At 44.3% G+C, this 17,800-nt stretch overlaps 1 protein-coding gene across 2 annotated transcripts in view; it reads right to left on the bottom strand.

Annotated features, from left to right (window-relative positions):
* Positions 1 to 17,800, bottom strand: part of LRIG1 (leucine rich repeats and immunoglobulin like domains 1) — a 123,011-nt gene that overhangs the window by 73,104 nt on the left and 32,107 nt on the right. For both annotated transcript variants that reach the window (XM_030802094.1, XM_030802095.1), the window contains exon 2: positions 10,750 to 10,821. In XM_030802094.1, coding sequence (XP_030657954.1) covers positions 10,750 to 10,821 — 72 coding nt within the window. The remainder of the gene's footprint in view (positions 1 to 10,749; positions 10,822 to 17,800) is intronic.

The raw sequence follows: 17,800 nt of genomic DNA, 5'->3' as shown, positions 1-17,800 counted from the left end.
AGAAATCAAGACAAGGAACAGTGAGAACAAGCCAAGAGGCAGGTTCTAGACAAAAGTGCCCCTAAGACCATCGGTGAGAACACTCCCCGTGGGCAGAAATTTGCCCCTGTTAAAGGGTAACATGTGTGGAACAAGAGCCAGGGACTCACGCCCTGTCTCACATGGAGTTCTGAGGGGCTTGGGACACATGGGGCCAATTATTTCAGTGCCTCATCTGTGAAATAACAAGGGAACTGGACTCAGACTCTCTTCCATTTGAGGTTCCAGCTGGACTGTGATGGAGCCTCTGGATGCATTCCCCAGGAAAATGAACATATATACACACACTTGTGTGCATAGACACTTTGAAAATTCTCCACAGACGAGATGTGCTCTCCAAGCTCCCTTCCTGCTAAAATAGTCCAAATCTGTATTTCCATAGTTAACATCTCTTAACGCAAGGGGAAACCCACGAACTAAAGCACGGCTCGCCTGGTCTGCCTCCAGAGGCTGTGCAATCTGGCCTCCTTACATGGACATGTATTTCCAAATCTGGGAAGAGAATCCAAAATCAGACTTGCAAAGTGAGCCCAACAACCCTTAAGAAAACCAAAGCACAGTGTTCAAGCTTTCTGCCAGGTGATGGGCTAGAAAGAAATTGTACTTGCGATGCAAACTCAAGGGGATAAAACTGGGTTCTTATTCTCAGTTTTTTAAGGGAGGTACGTCTAACACAAAGCATCTTGTTTCTGTTTGAAGACAAGGCAACTGAAATGACAGCTGTACTCATACAAGTATACGGCTAGCATGCGCTTGAATAGAATAATCTGGTTGTCTGCCATCTTTTATAGAAGTGAATAGGAGAAGGAAAAAAAACAAAAAGGAAAGGCCTTGAATTATCCCATTTGCTTTCTTCAGTGCCAAAGCCAGTTAGGGATGAAGCTTGGCAATTACTGGGCTGTGGGACACAGAATGCCTGTTTCAATAGCTTCATGGCTGAAGCATCTGGCACAGAGAAGGCAGATCCGTATCATGTGGCAAATCCCTTCTCCACTTAAAGGGCCCTTGTTTGTGTGTTGAAATAGACAATTAATTACTTTAACAGTCTCTTATCTGACTGCCCGCTAAATCAGATTGTTTCTGCTTCACCTTTTATCTCCCCCAACCCTGCTGTGATCCATTTCCCATCCTCACTCAGGGACACTGAAAACTCCCCATCAGTCTTAATCTCAGCTAATAAATTTTCATAGTACCCATCAACGCACCTATTATTACAAGAGACCCCCAGGTTTTATCAGAGCAAGAAAAACTTAGGTCGGGGACCTGCTGTCAATCAGGCAGCTTGCCTGAACTCTTTCATTGCTTGCGATTTATTCTAAAACACAGAGAATGGTGGTAACAAAAACAATAGCAGGTAAATTAATGAAGGCTGACTATGTGCCAGGCACAGCTCTAAGAGCTTTTCAGTATATTAATGCATCTTTACAGCCCTCAGAAGTAGGTCTCAGGAACATTTCCACTGCACCAATGAGGAAACTGAAACACAGATGTTAAGGAATTTGACCAAGGTCGCCAGCAGTAAGTTGCAGTGGCCCAGGGTGCCTAGCCCCAAAGTCTAGGTTTTTCCTCATTACCTTCTATTTCTTTATTTCAGCAAAAACTCGACATGCCTCGTGCAGTTTTACCATCACAACTGTGAGTCAGGTACCAGGTTAACTACTACTGTTCTCTACGTTACCGGTAAGTTCTCTAGGCCAGTTTAAGTCACTAGTCTAGGGTCACGCCACTAGAGAGGACATGGCCAAGAGCTGAAAAAAGTATGACTACAAACCAGAGGAGAGCAACGGGCTCAAAGGCCAGCTGGAAAGCTCATAATCCCGTAGGTAACAGCACAGTTGTTTTTTCAGCCAGCTTAGGACCTCACTTGATTTTAAACCTGAAACAAAGTGTATGGACTTCTCTGCAGGGGGCTACGCCTGATGAGCTTGGTCTCAGGCCAGGCCTACTGTATCTGTGACAAACTGCTCCACCCAATTTCACAGAAATAAATGAACAAGGGAAGGGGGCATCATGATATTTCAAAATGTGACAGAACTGCTGGAAGTGGAACATAGAGGGGTGGTGGACCAGTGCTGGAGCTTAACTGGGCCTTGAATGTCTAGATGAGCGGGCCTGAGTCAAGTCAGTCAGAAACAGCAGGCTCTGGTGGCAACAGGGCTGCCTGACTTACACGGAGGACACTCAGAGCCCCCAGGAGACGCCCTGCACACTGAGCTTACTTCCAGATCATTTCTACTGAAAAAAGAACCGCTATTCAGAGTGTCTGTTAGCTCCACCACTGCTGGCTCCCTTTTTGTTCACTCTGTCCCCTGTTTAAACAAGAATACTCTCCTCAGAAGGCAGCAGAGGCCCAGCTCACTCTGAGATGCAATGAACTTCTTGCCAGACTGAAATAGAGACTGGTCAAAAATAGCACAGCTACAGCTTTGAGGGGAAAGGCACTCAGGAAGTTTAGCAGAGTCTCCATGAATAAGGAAATTTTAGGAATTAAAGATTGTGCCTGATGAAATTTTTTTAAATATCTACGATTGTACAGTCTTCTCTCACCCCCTACCTGCCAATTTACTTCCCCTGCTGAATCCCATCTCCCCCTACAATTTACTTCTATCCAAGGCCCTAAAAATCTCTCTGAAACGTCTGGCCTCTATTTCTAAACCTTTTCTGATGATTCAGGATTAAGAAGTGCCTCAGATGCATCAGACCCATGAATCACGGCTGGACCATGGGGCTAGAGAAGGTGTAGCTAAGGTAAAAGGATTCCTGACCCCAGGGCAGAACCTGGGGGTGGGTCCTTTCCCAACTCAATCAATAAGGTCAGCTTGGACCTTCTGGTCCCTCAGCTTTCTCCAAAAACTTCCATTTAATTGACTTAAAGTTTTACATTTTGTAAGCTATAAAATGTGATAAAGGCTATTTCATAGTACTACATCATCATCATCATCAATCTTAATCAAATTTGGCTTCAACAAACAATGTCAAACCAATGCAGAAATAGTGCTTGTCTTTTTTCTGAGATGGAGTCTCGCTCTGTGGTGGCCCAGGCTGGAGTGCATTGGCACGATCTCGGCTCTGCCTCCTGGGTTCAAGCGATTCTCCTGCCTCAGCCTCCCGAGTAGCTGAGATTACAGGCAGGGGCCACCACACTCAGCTAATTTTTTTATTTTTAGTACACATGGGGTTTCACCATGTTGGCCAGGCTGGTCTCAAACTCCTGACCTCAGGTGATCCGCCCTTCTCGGCCTCTCAATGTGCTGAGATTACAGGCGTGAGCCACCGTGCCTGAATTTTTCTTGCTGTATTTATTTACTTAGTGAATAGCTGGTATAAGCACAGAGTAAAGTTTTCAAACCATTTCAAAAAAGAATACATAGTAAACATAAAGCTTCTTTGCAGTTCCATCCTCTGGTCTGCCTCCAAAGGGCAGCTCCTGCTGCTGGCTACTGGAGATGTGTATGTGTTTTTCTTTTGCACAAATGCATGTGTATTAAACAGACTGTTGTGTACCACCATTTCTCTTTAGTAATATACCTTGGAGGTCTCCACTACTCGTTTAACTGGTGGCAGAGTAGTCCTCTGCTGGTATAAATTAACCATAATTTAACTGGCCAATTCACTACTTGGTAGACATAGTGGCTGTTTCTTTGGTTGCTCCCAAATACAGACAGAGCTGCAATTAATAGTAGTCAAAGTTGGCCGGGCACGGTGGCTCACGCCTGTAATCCCAGCACTTTGGGAGGCCGAGACGGGCGTATCACGAGATCAGGAGATCGAGACCATCCTGGCTAACACGGTGAAACCCCATCTCTACTAAAAGTACAAAAAATTAGCTGGGCGCGGTGGCAGGCGCCTGTAGTCCCAGCTACTCGGGAGGCTGAGGCAGGAGAATGACGTGAACCCGGGAGGCGGAGCTTACAGTGAGCCGAGGTCACACCACTGCACTCCAGCCTGGGCGACAGAGTGAGACCCCGCCTTAAAAAAAAAAAAAAAAAAATAGTAGTCAAAGTTGGGCAGGGCGTTGAAACTGTAGTTGGTTTTGTTTCTTAAAAGAGTGAAAGCCATCACTATCACGTAGGAATACGGGTTTCAGAAGCAGGGCCACTTAATAACTGTATTCTGCTTTAGTTACTAGAGAATAATGTATACTAACTAATCGATTTGGTGAGACTTTATGATACGTGGTTTCTACACAAGATAGCCAGATAAAATTATTTTAGTGTAGGATATAATTAACAAAATAAACAATAATAAAGGTGAACATCTACTATGCGCCAGACTCTGTCCTAAGTTTTCTATGTGCAATATCTCACTGAATGACATGCTAACACTTTGTGGAAAGTACTAAATTATCACCTCTCCTTAAGAAAGGAAACTGAGGCACAATTACAGGACAGGGATTATCAGGATGGGATTATACAGCTCAGATGTTTAAATCAGACAGATCTTGGTTCACTCAACTCCAATTGTACCCTTTATCAATCCAATGCTAAGCATGTCACTCAGCCTTGCTGTCCCTTACTTCCCTCTTCTGAAGAATGTAAACAACACAAGTACCAGCTTTGTAGGGTTTTGGGAGGATCCAGCTGAAATAATTAAACCTAAGATCTTAGGATATAGACAGATACACAGGATATGCTTAAGAGGTGGCAGTATGGCCAGGCATGGTGGCTCACACCTGTATCTCAGCCTTTTGGGAGGCCAAGGCAGGAGGATCATTTAAGCCCAGTAGTTCGAGACTAGCCTGGGCAACATGACAAAACCCGTCTCTACAAAAAATTCGCCAGGAGTGGTGGTGCACGCCTGTAGTCCCGGCTACTCAGGAGGCTGAGGTTGCGAGGATCACTTGAGCCTAGGAATTTGAGGCTGCAGTCAGCTATGACCACTGTACTCTAGCCTGGGCAACAGAGTGAGATCCTGTCTTTAAAAAAAAAAAAAAAAAAAGTGATAGTAATTCACAGCCAAAAAGCAGTACCCCAAAATGACAACCCTCATTATTTTACCCTCTCCCTAAACATACTACCATCCCCCGCACCCCTGCTCACACACACTCACTGTGGGGAGCAGCAGCCTGACAGAGTGGGATGAGCCACAAATACCCAATAGCAGGGCACACTTGAGGCTTCCTTACCAGGTCAGTAGCCCTGGCAAGCACACAGCAGCACCCACAGCAGGCGCTCGCAGGCCAGGCGGCAGTAATGTGATCTGAGGGCAGTTTCTACCCAGGACTGTATAAATAGCCCCTCTTATTAATAGAGGAGCCTGCTGGCCAGGACCCCAGCTGGAGGCACTCCCTGGTGGGCTTTCCTCAGGGCTGTGGGCAGTGAAGACCGTGTGGCTTGGACGCAGCTGCACAAGTGTCCTCATGTCCTCCAGGGGCCTCGCCTTCTCTCTCCAGCCGGCCCACGATGTCATGTGGTTCTGAGGCCTCCAGAATAAAACCACTGCTAAACCACCGCCTGCTGTTCTGCCAGCCTGTGGCTCCATTCTCAACGAGGGTTCCAGACTGAAGGCTCTATAAGGTTTGGGAGAGCTGACAGCGCCTGGGCAACACTGGAGACTGGTTAATTTTGAAGCAGTAGCATGTCAGCTACGATTTTTTTTCTTTTCTTCAATATCCTTCCCCAACTCCCCACTCCTCACACCTCACAGCCTCTTTCTTTCTCTACGACTTTTTAGAATTCCCTTAGGGAAAGGCCTGGGTCTTTATCAGTGAGAAGTTCTACTGTTCTAGGCAGCAGGGAATTCATATCATCCATCTCACAGAACAGGGAATGACACTAGGGATAGGAGGCACAATGGTAAGACATTCAACCTGTCAGCCTGCAAAGATTCATTTCTAAACAGTGCACCCAGCTTGGAGGGCTGGGCAGTTCCAAAAGTAGCAGGAGAGAAGAGGGATAATATTCAGTGAGCCTCTCGCATGTGCAAGGGCCTGTGCGTCATCTTAATAACTATAATAACACCGACAATGTGTTATGATGTCAATGTCACAGAAGAAAGAAAGCAAACGCTGAGGCACTAAGTAACTTGTCTAAGGTCTCAGGACCCTAGTAAGGGGCAGAACCACAAATCAAACGTGAGTCTATTTGCTACCAAAATGAGTTTTTCCCACCACATCATATTGAATCCCTAAGATATGACCTCTGTCTTAACATCCCCCACACTCGGAAGGTACTGTTGCCATAGACGGTGTGGACCAGGATTATAATGGAGAACATGGGTCAAGTTCTACCACTCACTAGCCATGCAATTTCAGCCAAATCCCATGCTTCAGTTCCTCTTCATCTTCAGTTGACTGTGAAGGTTAAGATGAAGGATGTAGGATTTAAGGTAGTGCAGCCGCAAGGTTAGCACAGGTTTTGAGTTCAACTCTCAGCTTTACCAACCATGTGACACTGTACAAGTTTCTTTAACTTTTCTAAGTATCTGTCTCCTCTTCTGCAAAGCAGAGAAACTCCTTTTATTTTTCTTACTTTTTTTTTCAGAGATGGGGTCTTGCTCTGTTGGGTGGAGTGCATGGTGCAAACATGGCACGCTGAAGCCTCAACCTCCTGGGCTCAAGTGATCTTGAGGCCTCAGCCTCCCAAGAACCTGGGACTACAGGCATGGGCCACTATGTCCAGCTAATTTTTTGTAAAGACAGGGCCTCACTTTTTTGCTCAGGCTGGTCTCAAATTCCTAGGTTCAAGTGATCCTTCTGCACCCAGCTGAGAAAATACTTACAAAGAAAATGCTTTAAGGGGCTGGGTGTGGGAGGCCAAGGCAGGCAGATCACATGAGGCCAGAGTTCGAGACCAGCCTGGCCAACACGGCAAAATCCCATCTCTACTAAAAATACAAAAATTAGCTGGGCATGGTGGTACACATCTGTAATCCCAGCTACTTGGGAAACTGAGGCATGAGAATCACTTGAACCCAGGAGGTGGAGGTTGTGGTGAGCTGAGATCATGCCACTGCACTCCAGCCAGGGTGACAGAGCAATACTCCATCTCAAAAAAAAGAAAGAAAGAAAATGTTTTATATCAGGCCGGGCGTGGTGGCTCATGCCTGTAATCCTAGCATTTTGGGAGGCCAAGGTGGGCGGATCACTAAGGTCAGGAGTTCAAGACCAGCCTGGCCAACATGGTGAAATCTCACCTCTACTTAAAATATAAAAATTAGCTGGGCATGGTTGCAGGCACCTGTAATCCCAGCTACTCGGGAGGCTGAGACAGGAGAATCGCTTGAACCGAAGAGGCGGAGGTTGCAGTGACCCAAGATTGTGCCACTGCAGCCTGGGAGATAAGAGCGAAACTCCATCTCAAAAAAAAAAAAAAAAAAAAAAAAAAAAAAAGAAAATGTTTTATATCACAGAGTTGGTGTTAGGGTTAAGTGATGTCGTATTCTCCAAAGGTTAATTAGCACATTGCTACAATTACTGTGACTGTTCGTAAGTGAGAAATATATTTTTAAGACTCATAACCAGTATTTCCAGTGAAGGAAAGGTGGGAGTGCTCAGTTCTAGAGCTGTGTGGGACATAAACTCTAAGAAGTGCTGAGTACAGGCTGCAGGTCACGGGAGCCAAATCAAATGAAAGGTGAAAGCCTGTCTAGGCAAGGAACAAGAGGAACAGGGAGTTAGAACAACACTGAAAATGCTCACCAGAGCATGTACCATGCCTGCCCCTGATAGACAGGGGTCAGTGAGAGTTGAAACCATAAAAGGACCTGGCCTCTGGCCACATACCCCTGCCCTCTTCCATGCCAGGCACAGTGGTCCTCAGCCTGTTCCCTTCTTGAGGCTCTGTACTTGCAGTGCTCCCTGTCCTCATCATTCACACCTGCTCAGTCAGGACCTTCCTGATCACACTGTTTCCGTTATCATGCTTCCAAAATTCTTCATACAAAAAATACTCCCACATTACTCTGTTCTATTTCCCCCATACCACTTATCTCCAGTAAGTCTTGCTGGTTTCCTTATTCAGTCCATGGCTTCCCTCAACTTAATGTAAACTCAGTGAGAGGAGAGGTTTGTCTGCAGGACTGTAATTGGGTGGGAGGGGCACAAAATTTAAGGGACAGCCAAAACCCCAGTCACCAGGACAAAGACTATATTAATGCAACATTTTTTAAATATGAAGATGAATGCGAAACAAAATTCATGATGAACAAAATATGAAAAGTTTAAATCAAGACAAAATCAGCAACAGCACCGTGTGAAGCCATCCTGGAACTGAAGACAAAAGGAGAGAAATTAGTAATACTAATCCTATCTTGATCTAAGCTTTTTATATTTTACTCACCATTTTTTTTTAACATTCATTTTGACTTTCAAAATACTGTATCAAAATACCCTTTATCTTGACTGCTGAGTCTTTGGTGTCCCCATAAATTCTGTGCCTGTGTTGGGTGCCTCACTTGCCCCTCCCCAGTTCCAGCCCTATTTGTGTCTTGTTAACTCCTGTAGCCCCAGCACCCAGAAGAGCCCCTGGACAGAGCAGATGCTCGAATAAGTATTCAATGAAAGCTTCAATGATGCTAGAGGGAATTCTCCAATTTTGTCCAGTCCTAACAGAAACCACTAAGTTTGGAGATGTACACAGAATTTGAATATATTCTAACCACAAGCATTAAAGACAGCTTGGATCAGGGAAAGCACTGGGTTACAAACCTGACAAGCTTCATGATGGACTGGGTTTATCATCTTGGTGACTACAATGGGCTGAACTGTGTTCCTCTAGGGTTCATATGCTGAAGCTCTAACCCCTAGTACCTCAGCATGTGACTGCATTTGGAGATGGGCCCTGATCCAATGTGACTGGTGTCTTTATAAGAAGAGGAAATCTGGACACACACAGAGACACCATGAATGCACACAGAGGAAAGACCACGTGAGGGCACAGTGCAAGGCCTCGGAAGAAACCAAACCTGCCAGTACCTTGATCTTGGACTTCCTGCTTCCAGACTGTGAGAAGATGAATTTCTGCTGTTGAAGGCACCCAGCCTGTGCTATTTGTTTGTTATGGCAGCAGCCTTAGCAAACTCACACAGTGACCCACTTCAAACTTCCTTTCCCCTGCCACGGGCTCACTGATCCTCTGAGAGAATGAGAGTCCTAGAGAAACCACTTCCAAGGCCCCTTCCTGCTCTGATGCTTCTTTAACTGTGGAAGCCTAAACCTTTTTTAAACGGAAGTAGAAATTATAAATGCCAATCTGGAGAATCTGGAGATGACGGTACGGAATCCAAGTATTTTGCAAATTGTACCAGCTGATGAAATCAGAATTTCTTTAGACATGTCATCAATAATGGAATCAAAGAATAACAAGTAAGCCCAGGTGCAGTGGCTCACACCTATAACCCCAGCACTTTGGGAGGCAAAGGCAGCAGGATCACTTGAGGTCAGGAGTTCAAGACCAGCCTGACCAACATGGAGGAACCCCATCTCTACTAAAAAAATTAGCTGGATGTGGTGGCACACAACTGTAGTCCCAGCTACTCACAAGGCTGGGGTGTGAAAATCACTTGAACCCGGGAGGCAGAGGTTGCAGTGAGCTGAGATTGCGCCACTGCACTCTAGCCTGGGCAACAGAGCAAGACCCTGTCTCAAAGAAACAAACAAAAAACAACAAATAAGTCTTTTATCAGTTGCTCATAACAAAAATGAGTAAAAAACTTACCTAATAATGTCTAATAAAAATAATAATGGAAGTACTGGGTAGGTAATATATGGAATATCCATGTATAGTAGTTTTACATAAAAACTAAAACAGGACATTCAAAAACTTTTAATTTACATGATAAAGTATCTTATGTAAGGATAAGTAGGAAAGACTGATGTAAAACCATAATGTACAGTTTGATCCTAAAATTACATATGTACACGTAATAGTTTTCACTAGGTGTTCACAATGGGTATGCCTGGGTGAGAATACTGGTGATTTTCATTCTTCACACATTTCTGTAGCTGCCAATTTTTCTACAGTATGTATACTACATATACGTGAAAGTTTCTATAAAGTCTCCATGAAACTAAAATTCCTGATAATCCTAACATCCACATCAAAAACAGAATACATTAAAAAGAAGGAAAGACCGCAGCCTGATTTCCAAGACACTGCAAGGGACGGCAAGCCTAGACCTCCAAAGGCAGTCATGCCTAGCTCTGTTTGGAGGTAGAGAGGAACAGGTAAGCCTCTATAGTCCATCCTTCTATAACTTCACTTCCTGGGAAATACAGGTGGGCTGGCTCACATGCCACTGTTGAGTGGGCTGATCAACCTGTAATCCCAGCACACTGGGAGGCCAAGGCGGGCAGATCACATGAGGCCAGAGTTCGAGACCACCCTGGCCAACACGGCGAAATCCCATCTCTACTAAAAATACAAAAATTAGCTGGGCGTGGTGGTGCAGGAACTGTGAGAAAGTACCAGCCTAGGATGTGTCACTCCAGTTACAAGGCTTCCCACAATAGAGGGACTCTGCTATACACCCACCATGCGCCCAGGATTTCCAGGAGCTCTATGCCTACTGAATTGTAACACACCCTTCAAGAGCCTACAGTAAGGGAGAGATAAGCAGGAGTAGAATTCGTCAACACAGCCCATACACAAACGTTCCTTCCTACAAGTTTACACCGCAGATCTAGGGGAGCGAGCGATGCTGCAATACGAGAGGATTTTCCCAAAGAGCTCTCCATCCTTCCATCCACCAGAGGTTTAGGGGAAGACTCACACTTCCTGTAGATTCGGCAAGTCCTCAAAACCCGCAGGGTCAATCTCAGAGAGTTTGTTGTAACTCAGGTTTCTGGTAAAGACAGAGAAAAAAACGGAATCAACACTTGGCATCATACCCAGAATTCAGAAATCTTCTCTTCTCCTGGCTCCCCCACCCTCAAATCCAAGCCCCCATCCCATGATCATGTATTAAGTAACCGTACTGATACTGAGATTTACAGACATACCCCCTCCCCACCTACATCCATAAATAAGGCACTCCAAGCAACTCTGTGAAAACCCAAATGAATTTCTATCAGTATCATTTCACTATTTAACAACTTGGAGAGAAATTCTAAGGTAAAACAGTTCTCTACCTACATTAACGTGTCCTGGTCCAAATGCTTTGCACCATATCAAGTCCAAGGCTATTCTTAACGGCATTTTTTTAAATTAATGTTTCAGTAGCATCAACATCAAGCAGTAGTAAAGGAGAAAAGGGAAAAAACCCTTCATTGACTAAACCAGTGGCTCTCAACCAGGGATGATTTTGCCCCCCAGAGGACACTTAGCAATGTCTGGAGACATTTTTGGTTGTCACAACTGGTGGCAGGGAGTGGGGGGTGTTACTGGCATCTGGTGGATAAAAGCCAAAGATGCTGTTAAATATCTTACCATGCACAGGCAGCCCTGCACAACTGAGAACTGCACAGCCCTAAATGTCAATCCTAGGATTCAGAGGTTGAAAAACCCTGGTCTACACAAGAGCTTAAGACTAAAAATTGCACAAATAATTTGTCAAAGTTCAAGTGAGTGTTTAGAAAGTGAACACTGTAAGATCCTGAATCATAAGGCTACTTAGGAACACAGTATTCCCACCTACAACGAATAAACCGGGAGGGACAGTCACACAGGAGAAAAGGGCCAGTTGTTGGAAATTCTTGTTTGTGTTAACCACAGGCAGGGAAAGCCTCACGTGAGTAGCTTTCTCAAGAAGATGGCGTCTGTGTCAATGGTTCAGAATTACAACTCGCCCTGCTTCATAACCCAGCCATACCCTTAGAGGCGGACAAAGAGCAAGATGGGCACTATTCTGTTAGGTGACCACAATCTCAACCAGACCAGCTTCATCTTTCAGGAACAGAAGCCACAAAGATGTGATCCAAATGGGCCCTAACTTTCTTTGCCAGAAAGTAATCTTTCCTTGCCTCCAAAGTCTACCCAGCCCTGTGTCTGCCAAAGAGGTTAACATTTTTCATCTCAGCTATTAATTCCATTGACATCACTGCCAATTAACAGTACGATTAATTTGAGTTTAAAGTCTGTCTCGGAAAGTGTCACATATGTGGCAACAATCTTTTAAACTTACTCCAGAGACATTTCAATCAATACTAACCTAGAGCTGAGAGCCATTTCACTGTGAATTTAGAGACGTTCATCTAAATAAAAGTCAAACTACACTTGAAACTAATGGGACTTCTGTATTCATGGTACAGCCTGAATTAAAAGCAATTTGTCCAGAGATTATGTTACCATAAAGACTGAAGGTGGTAATGCTTTAAACCGCAAACTGAAGTCAAGTGTGAGCTTGTCTGTGCCTGGGGGTATTTATTAACGGGTACCCAGAAATCCCAACTTAGACTTGAGAAAGAAAACCTAGAAATTGAGAGAATTCTCCCACATCAGAAAAAGGACTTAACAGACTGAGATTTTCTTCTATTTTGAGCAGATTATCATAAAAAGGCGGATGGAAATACTGTTTCTGGGTGTAAAGATACTGTGAGTTTATGGTGACTGTAACTTTTATCGTCATAGGTGACAGGAGTTGTGAAGCTAGAAGGGACATTAGAGAAAGACTCAGAAACCACAAAGGCAAGAGCTTAGAGGACCAGCAAGTAAGAGAGGGCCGGTGAGCCTGCCCTGCGCGTAACAAGGCTGACACGGAAGTGCCTGCCGCACACCTAAAGGGACATTTGCTTCTTGTCCCCTGAAACAAGGGCCAGTGCAGACCAGTCTTCTCAGAGGCTCACGATCTGAATTCGTGTTTTGTTTGGCCCATCCAGGGTTACTTTATTACTTAAAAAAAAAAAAAACCTGAAAAGATTTCACGTATCTGCAGGCCACATTTGGCTTGGGGATCGCCAGTTTTTGCCTCTGATCTGGGCCACTGACTCTTGAGGCCATTAGGTTCAAAGGGAACACATGTTTCTGGCTTACACATGTGGACTGGATAGAGCTAGGGCTCATAAGGTCTTACGCAATTAAACTGATGGCTCGGTTTGGGACTATCTGAAATGAGATAACTTCCCTCACTTCCCACCCAGCAAGTGTCCACAGTCTTTGGTAACTTGGTATAAAACCATTTAAGTCACAACACCCTTGGGTTTGCCTTTCCCTTAAAGAGCAGACAAAATGTATTCACATTTCAAAAATGTTATAAAAATTTTGCTTTTTAGATAAAGCTACTTGAGCGAAGGGTCTTCCATTCCAGTACTATCTGGAAGCCTAGCAGCATCAGGACTTAACACTGAGATGCCGACAAGCAGCAGCAGAGATGAGCACACTTAGAAGTGGAAACGTAAGTTCTCACGGGGTCAGCTGGAATTAACTAGAAAAGCCACCTATCAACATGCAAGTGTTAGGGTGCTACCCAGAAAGGGTAACTCTCCTCTCAGAGCACCTGTTGGCAAAAAAGAAGACAGCGACTGAGGCGCATGTCCCTTTCTGCTGTGGACAAGGGGCTGTTCTGGTTTTTAAGTCTGAGAAGTAAGTGGGACGGAAGAGTGGAGCCAGCTGTGGATCCTCAATAAGTTCATTGGGAAATAAGGAAAATAGTTACTACATTCTCCCCAGAAACTACAATATTAAATAAAATCCTCAGAGACACTTTCTTTTTGGCCCAATTCAAGGAGACAAACTCTGAGCATTTTTTTTTTTTTTTTTTTTTTAGACGAGTCTTGCTCTGTCGCCCAGGCTGGAGTGTAGTGGCATGATCTTGGCTCACTGCGACCTCCACCTCTTGGGTTCAAGCAATTCTCCTGCCTCAGCCTCCAGAGCAGCTGGGATTACAGGTGCCTGCCACCATGCCCGGCTAATTTTTTTGTATTTTTAGTAGAGACAGGGTATCACCATGTTGGCCAGGCTGGTTTCAAACTCCTGACCTCAGGTGATCCACCTGCCTCGGCCTCCCAAAGTGCTAGGATTACAGGCGTGAGCCACCGTGCCCGGCCTGAGCATAATTTTTTTTTTTTTTTTTTTTTTTTTTTTTTTTGAGATGGAGTTTCGCTCTTGTTGCCCAGGCTGGAGTACAATGGTGCAACCTCGGGTCACCGCAACCTCGGGTCACCTGCAACCTCCACCTCCCAGGTTCAAGCGATTCTCTTGCCTCAGCCTCCTGAGTAGCTGGGATTACAGGCATGCACCACCATGCCTGGCTAATTCTTGTGTTTTATAGTAGAGACGGGTTTTCTCCACGTTGGTCAGGCTGGTCTCGAACTCCCGACCTCAGGTGATCCACCCGCCTCGGCCTCCCAAAGTGCTGAGATTACAGGCGTGAGCCACCGCACCCGGCATAATTTTTTTTAAGTGGTAAAATACATATAACATAAAATTTGCCTTTGTAACGATTTTTAAGTGTACTCTTCAGTGACAGCGAGTACCTTCACACTGTTGTGCAACCATCACCACCGTCCATCTCCAGAACTTTAGAAGTTTCTCAACATCCCAAACTGAAAGTCTGTACTCATTGAACACTAGCTCCTCATTCCCCTCTGTCCTAGCCCCTGGCAATCACCATTCTACTTCTGTCTCTAAGAATCTGACTACTCTTAAGTACCTCATGTTGGTAGATTATAGAATATTTGTCCTTTTGTGACTGGCTTAATTCACTTAACATAATGTCTTCAAGATTCATCCATGTTGTCACGTGTCAGAATTTCATTTTTTTAGAGACAGGGTCTCACTCTGTGACCCAGGCTGGAGTGCAGTGGTACAGTCATAGCTCACTGCAGCCTCAAACTCTTGGGCTCAAGTGATCCTCCTGTTTCAGCCTCCCAAGTAGCTGGGACTACAGGCACACACACCCCCACACCTGGCTAAATTTTATTTTATTTTTTTAGTAGACATGGGGGTCTCACTATGACTCGTCTCCCAGCCTGAAGCAATCCTCCCACCTCAGCCTGCCAAAGTGATAGGATTACCAGAGTGAGCCACTGCACCTGGCAGAATTTCATTTCTTTTTAAGGCTAATATTCCCATGTATGTATATACCACATTTTGTGTATCCATTCATCACAGATGACATTTGGGTTGTTCCTCCTTTTTGCTATTGTGAATGATGTTGCTATCAACATTGGCACTTTTTTTTCCAAATTTTTAAAATTATTTAAACAAAGTTTTTTCAAGCCTTTTCACTGCTTACTGATAACATTCATTTCTCAGTAATTAGGAAAATACACTTAGCCCAAGAGCTCTGCAGAAAGGAGCGTGAATTCCCATCTGAGATCCCAAGAACAATCAAAGAGTTAATCAGTGAAAACCTTTAATGAGGCCTTTCTTTCAGGTGGCAGCTGACATGCACACACATCTAAAGCATCTCACTTATTTCTATGAACACGATCGCCCTGTACCAGGCCTGACATCTGAATGTGTCTTCAGTTGAAGGTTTCAGATTCTCCTGTCAAAACAATTCATCTGTCAGTAGGACAGATGCTGTCAAAAGCATTTCTGCACCTTTCAGTAGCAAAGAGGAGACGAAAGAAACCTCGGAGAATTTAGTTACCGCCAATTGCAGCTTTAATTAAACATTTTGTCAGCCATTGTCATAATACAAATTTTCCCTGCTCTTGCACAAAGGGTGCGCAGATCTCTGAACAACTGAGCCCAGCAATAGATATTCTTTCAGCTAATCTGCTGAAAGATGACCGTTCAGCCCACCGTTCGCTGAACACACAAGAGGCACCTCTGCAGAGAACAGCTCAAGTTTTAACCAGGCGTGTCCGAAAAGCAAACTGTTTAACAGTGCACAACGACAGTTTGCTCGCTGAGCACGTTTCCTGACAAGTCCCCTTGCCCCAACCCCAAGGAATCTGAAGAGCTAAAGTCTTTCAATAGCTGCAAAATCCCCACCATTATCTAAACCTGTGTTGTCCAATGGAGTAGCCACTGGCTATTTACATTTATATTTAAATGAAATTAAAATTACATAAAATTAAGAATTCAGTTCCTTGGCCACACTAGCTATATTTCTTTTCTTTTTTTTTTTTTTGAGATGGAGTCTCGCTCTGTAGCCCAGGCTGGAATGCAGCGGTGCATCTCCGCTCACTGCAAGCTCCGCCTCCCGGGTTCACATCATTCTCCTGCCTCAGCCTCCCGAGTAGCTGGGACTACAGTCACCCGCCACCACGCCCAGCTAATTTTTTGTATTTTTTAAGTAGAGATGGGGTTTCACCGTGTTAGCCAGGATGGTCTCGATCTCCTGCCCTCGTGATCCGCCTGCCTCGGCCTCCCAAAGTGCTGGGATTACAGGCGTGAGCCACCACGCCCGGCCCACACTAGCCACATTTCAAGTGTTCAACAGTCCCATGTGGCTAGTGGCTATCAAAATGCACAGTGTAGACAGAGGTTATTTCTATCAGCACTGAAATTTCTATTAAACTGTGCTGTGTCTAAATTACAAAATAATCAACAAATATATCTAAATCATGAAATAATCCGCAAATATTTCAAGTAAAATGTCACCTACAGAAGCAACTTGAATCTAAAACACAAATCTGAGTTACCCAGTAACTCAAGAACTATGTAAAAGGCTGTGGTGGGGGATGGACACTGATATTAACACAAGTCTTTTAAGCACACAAAAAGTTCTGAACCATCTCAACAGGGGAAAGGGCCTTCAAAAACTCAAGTTATGAGGAAGACACTCTTAATAAAAACTGCCCTCAGAGTATAATTCCATAGGCTTAATCGGTATTTATCTAATCTGACCAGCACCTTCCTGGATTACAACCAGAACCATGTATTACAAACTTGGCAAATGTTATTCAAAGCTGGTGAACAGTAATTCATTGACTCCTTGGAAGTTGAGGGATAAAAAGTTGTTTACTTTTGAGTAAACTGTGGTGAGGAAACAACCCCACTTCGTTAGACAACAGAATTATCACTTCATCCCCAAAAGCAAGCATTGCTCACAGACCACTGACTAACACAGACAAAATCTCTCACTGTGAAGAGGAGCACAACCCATGGCTCCGTTTTTCAACATTAACAGAATAATTCAAAGTGGAAGGAATTGGTCCTAAATCCGTGACAAGCATTCCCTGAAGAATGAGGTTTTCATACTTGGTTTGGTTTCCAGGCTAGTCTATTTCCCATTACTCAATTCGGTCTGGACTCCTGAGCGCCACAGTATTTTGCATATTTTAAGCTTTCAGACGTTTGCTAAACTGCATTAATACAGCTGGAAAGTAAGTGTGAGGCAATCCAACAACCCAACTTCCGAGCACCAGTGGGCACCCAGCTCTGGCCCGGGAGCCGTGGGGTCTAGCCATTCATCTCTTTCTCAACCTCAGAACGCGTACTGTCAGCCACTTGTTAAAAAATTGCCTGCTTCGGACTAACCAGAAAACGGTGGAAAAAGGTGATTCGTCCTTTCAAAATTTCAGCGGGTGCAAATAAGGAAGAACATGCAACAATGTTTAAGTTATTTAATCCTTTAAGCTTTTAAGACTGTTTCTGCTGCATTTTTACTTTCTGAGGAATTACATAGTACACATCAAGTTCCAATGAAATCACATTATGTTCCCATGTTGTAAGGTTTTATGAGAATAAGACTTTGTTCAAATCCCAGAATATTAGATGTTCTTATCTTTTTTTCTATTGTGATGCTTCCCCTTCTTAACCAAAAATCACAACTGAACAAGCGGATAATACACATTAAAGGCTTATGTTATGATGACAAAATTGCATCTTGAACTGAAATCATTCCTCTAGTATCCTATCCAAGGATCTCCACTCAGGAGAAGGTTCTGTACTTGCTGCTACCTCTCTTCAGTAAGCTAAGCAGCCACATA

This window comes from Nomascus leucogenys, chromosome 21 (genome assembly GCF_006542625.1).
Source record: "Nomascus leucogenys isolate Asia chromosome 21, Asia_NLE_v1, whole genome shotgun sequence".
Lineage (NCBI taxonomy): Eukaryota > Metazoa > Chordata > Mammalia > Primates > Hylobatidae > Nomascus > Nomascus leucogenys.
Note: the sequence above shows the minus strand (reverse complement) of the source record. Positions and strands in the feature narration are given on the sequence as shown.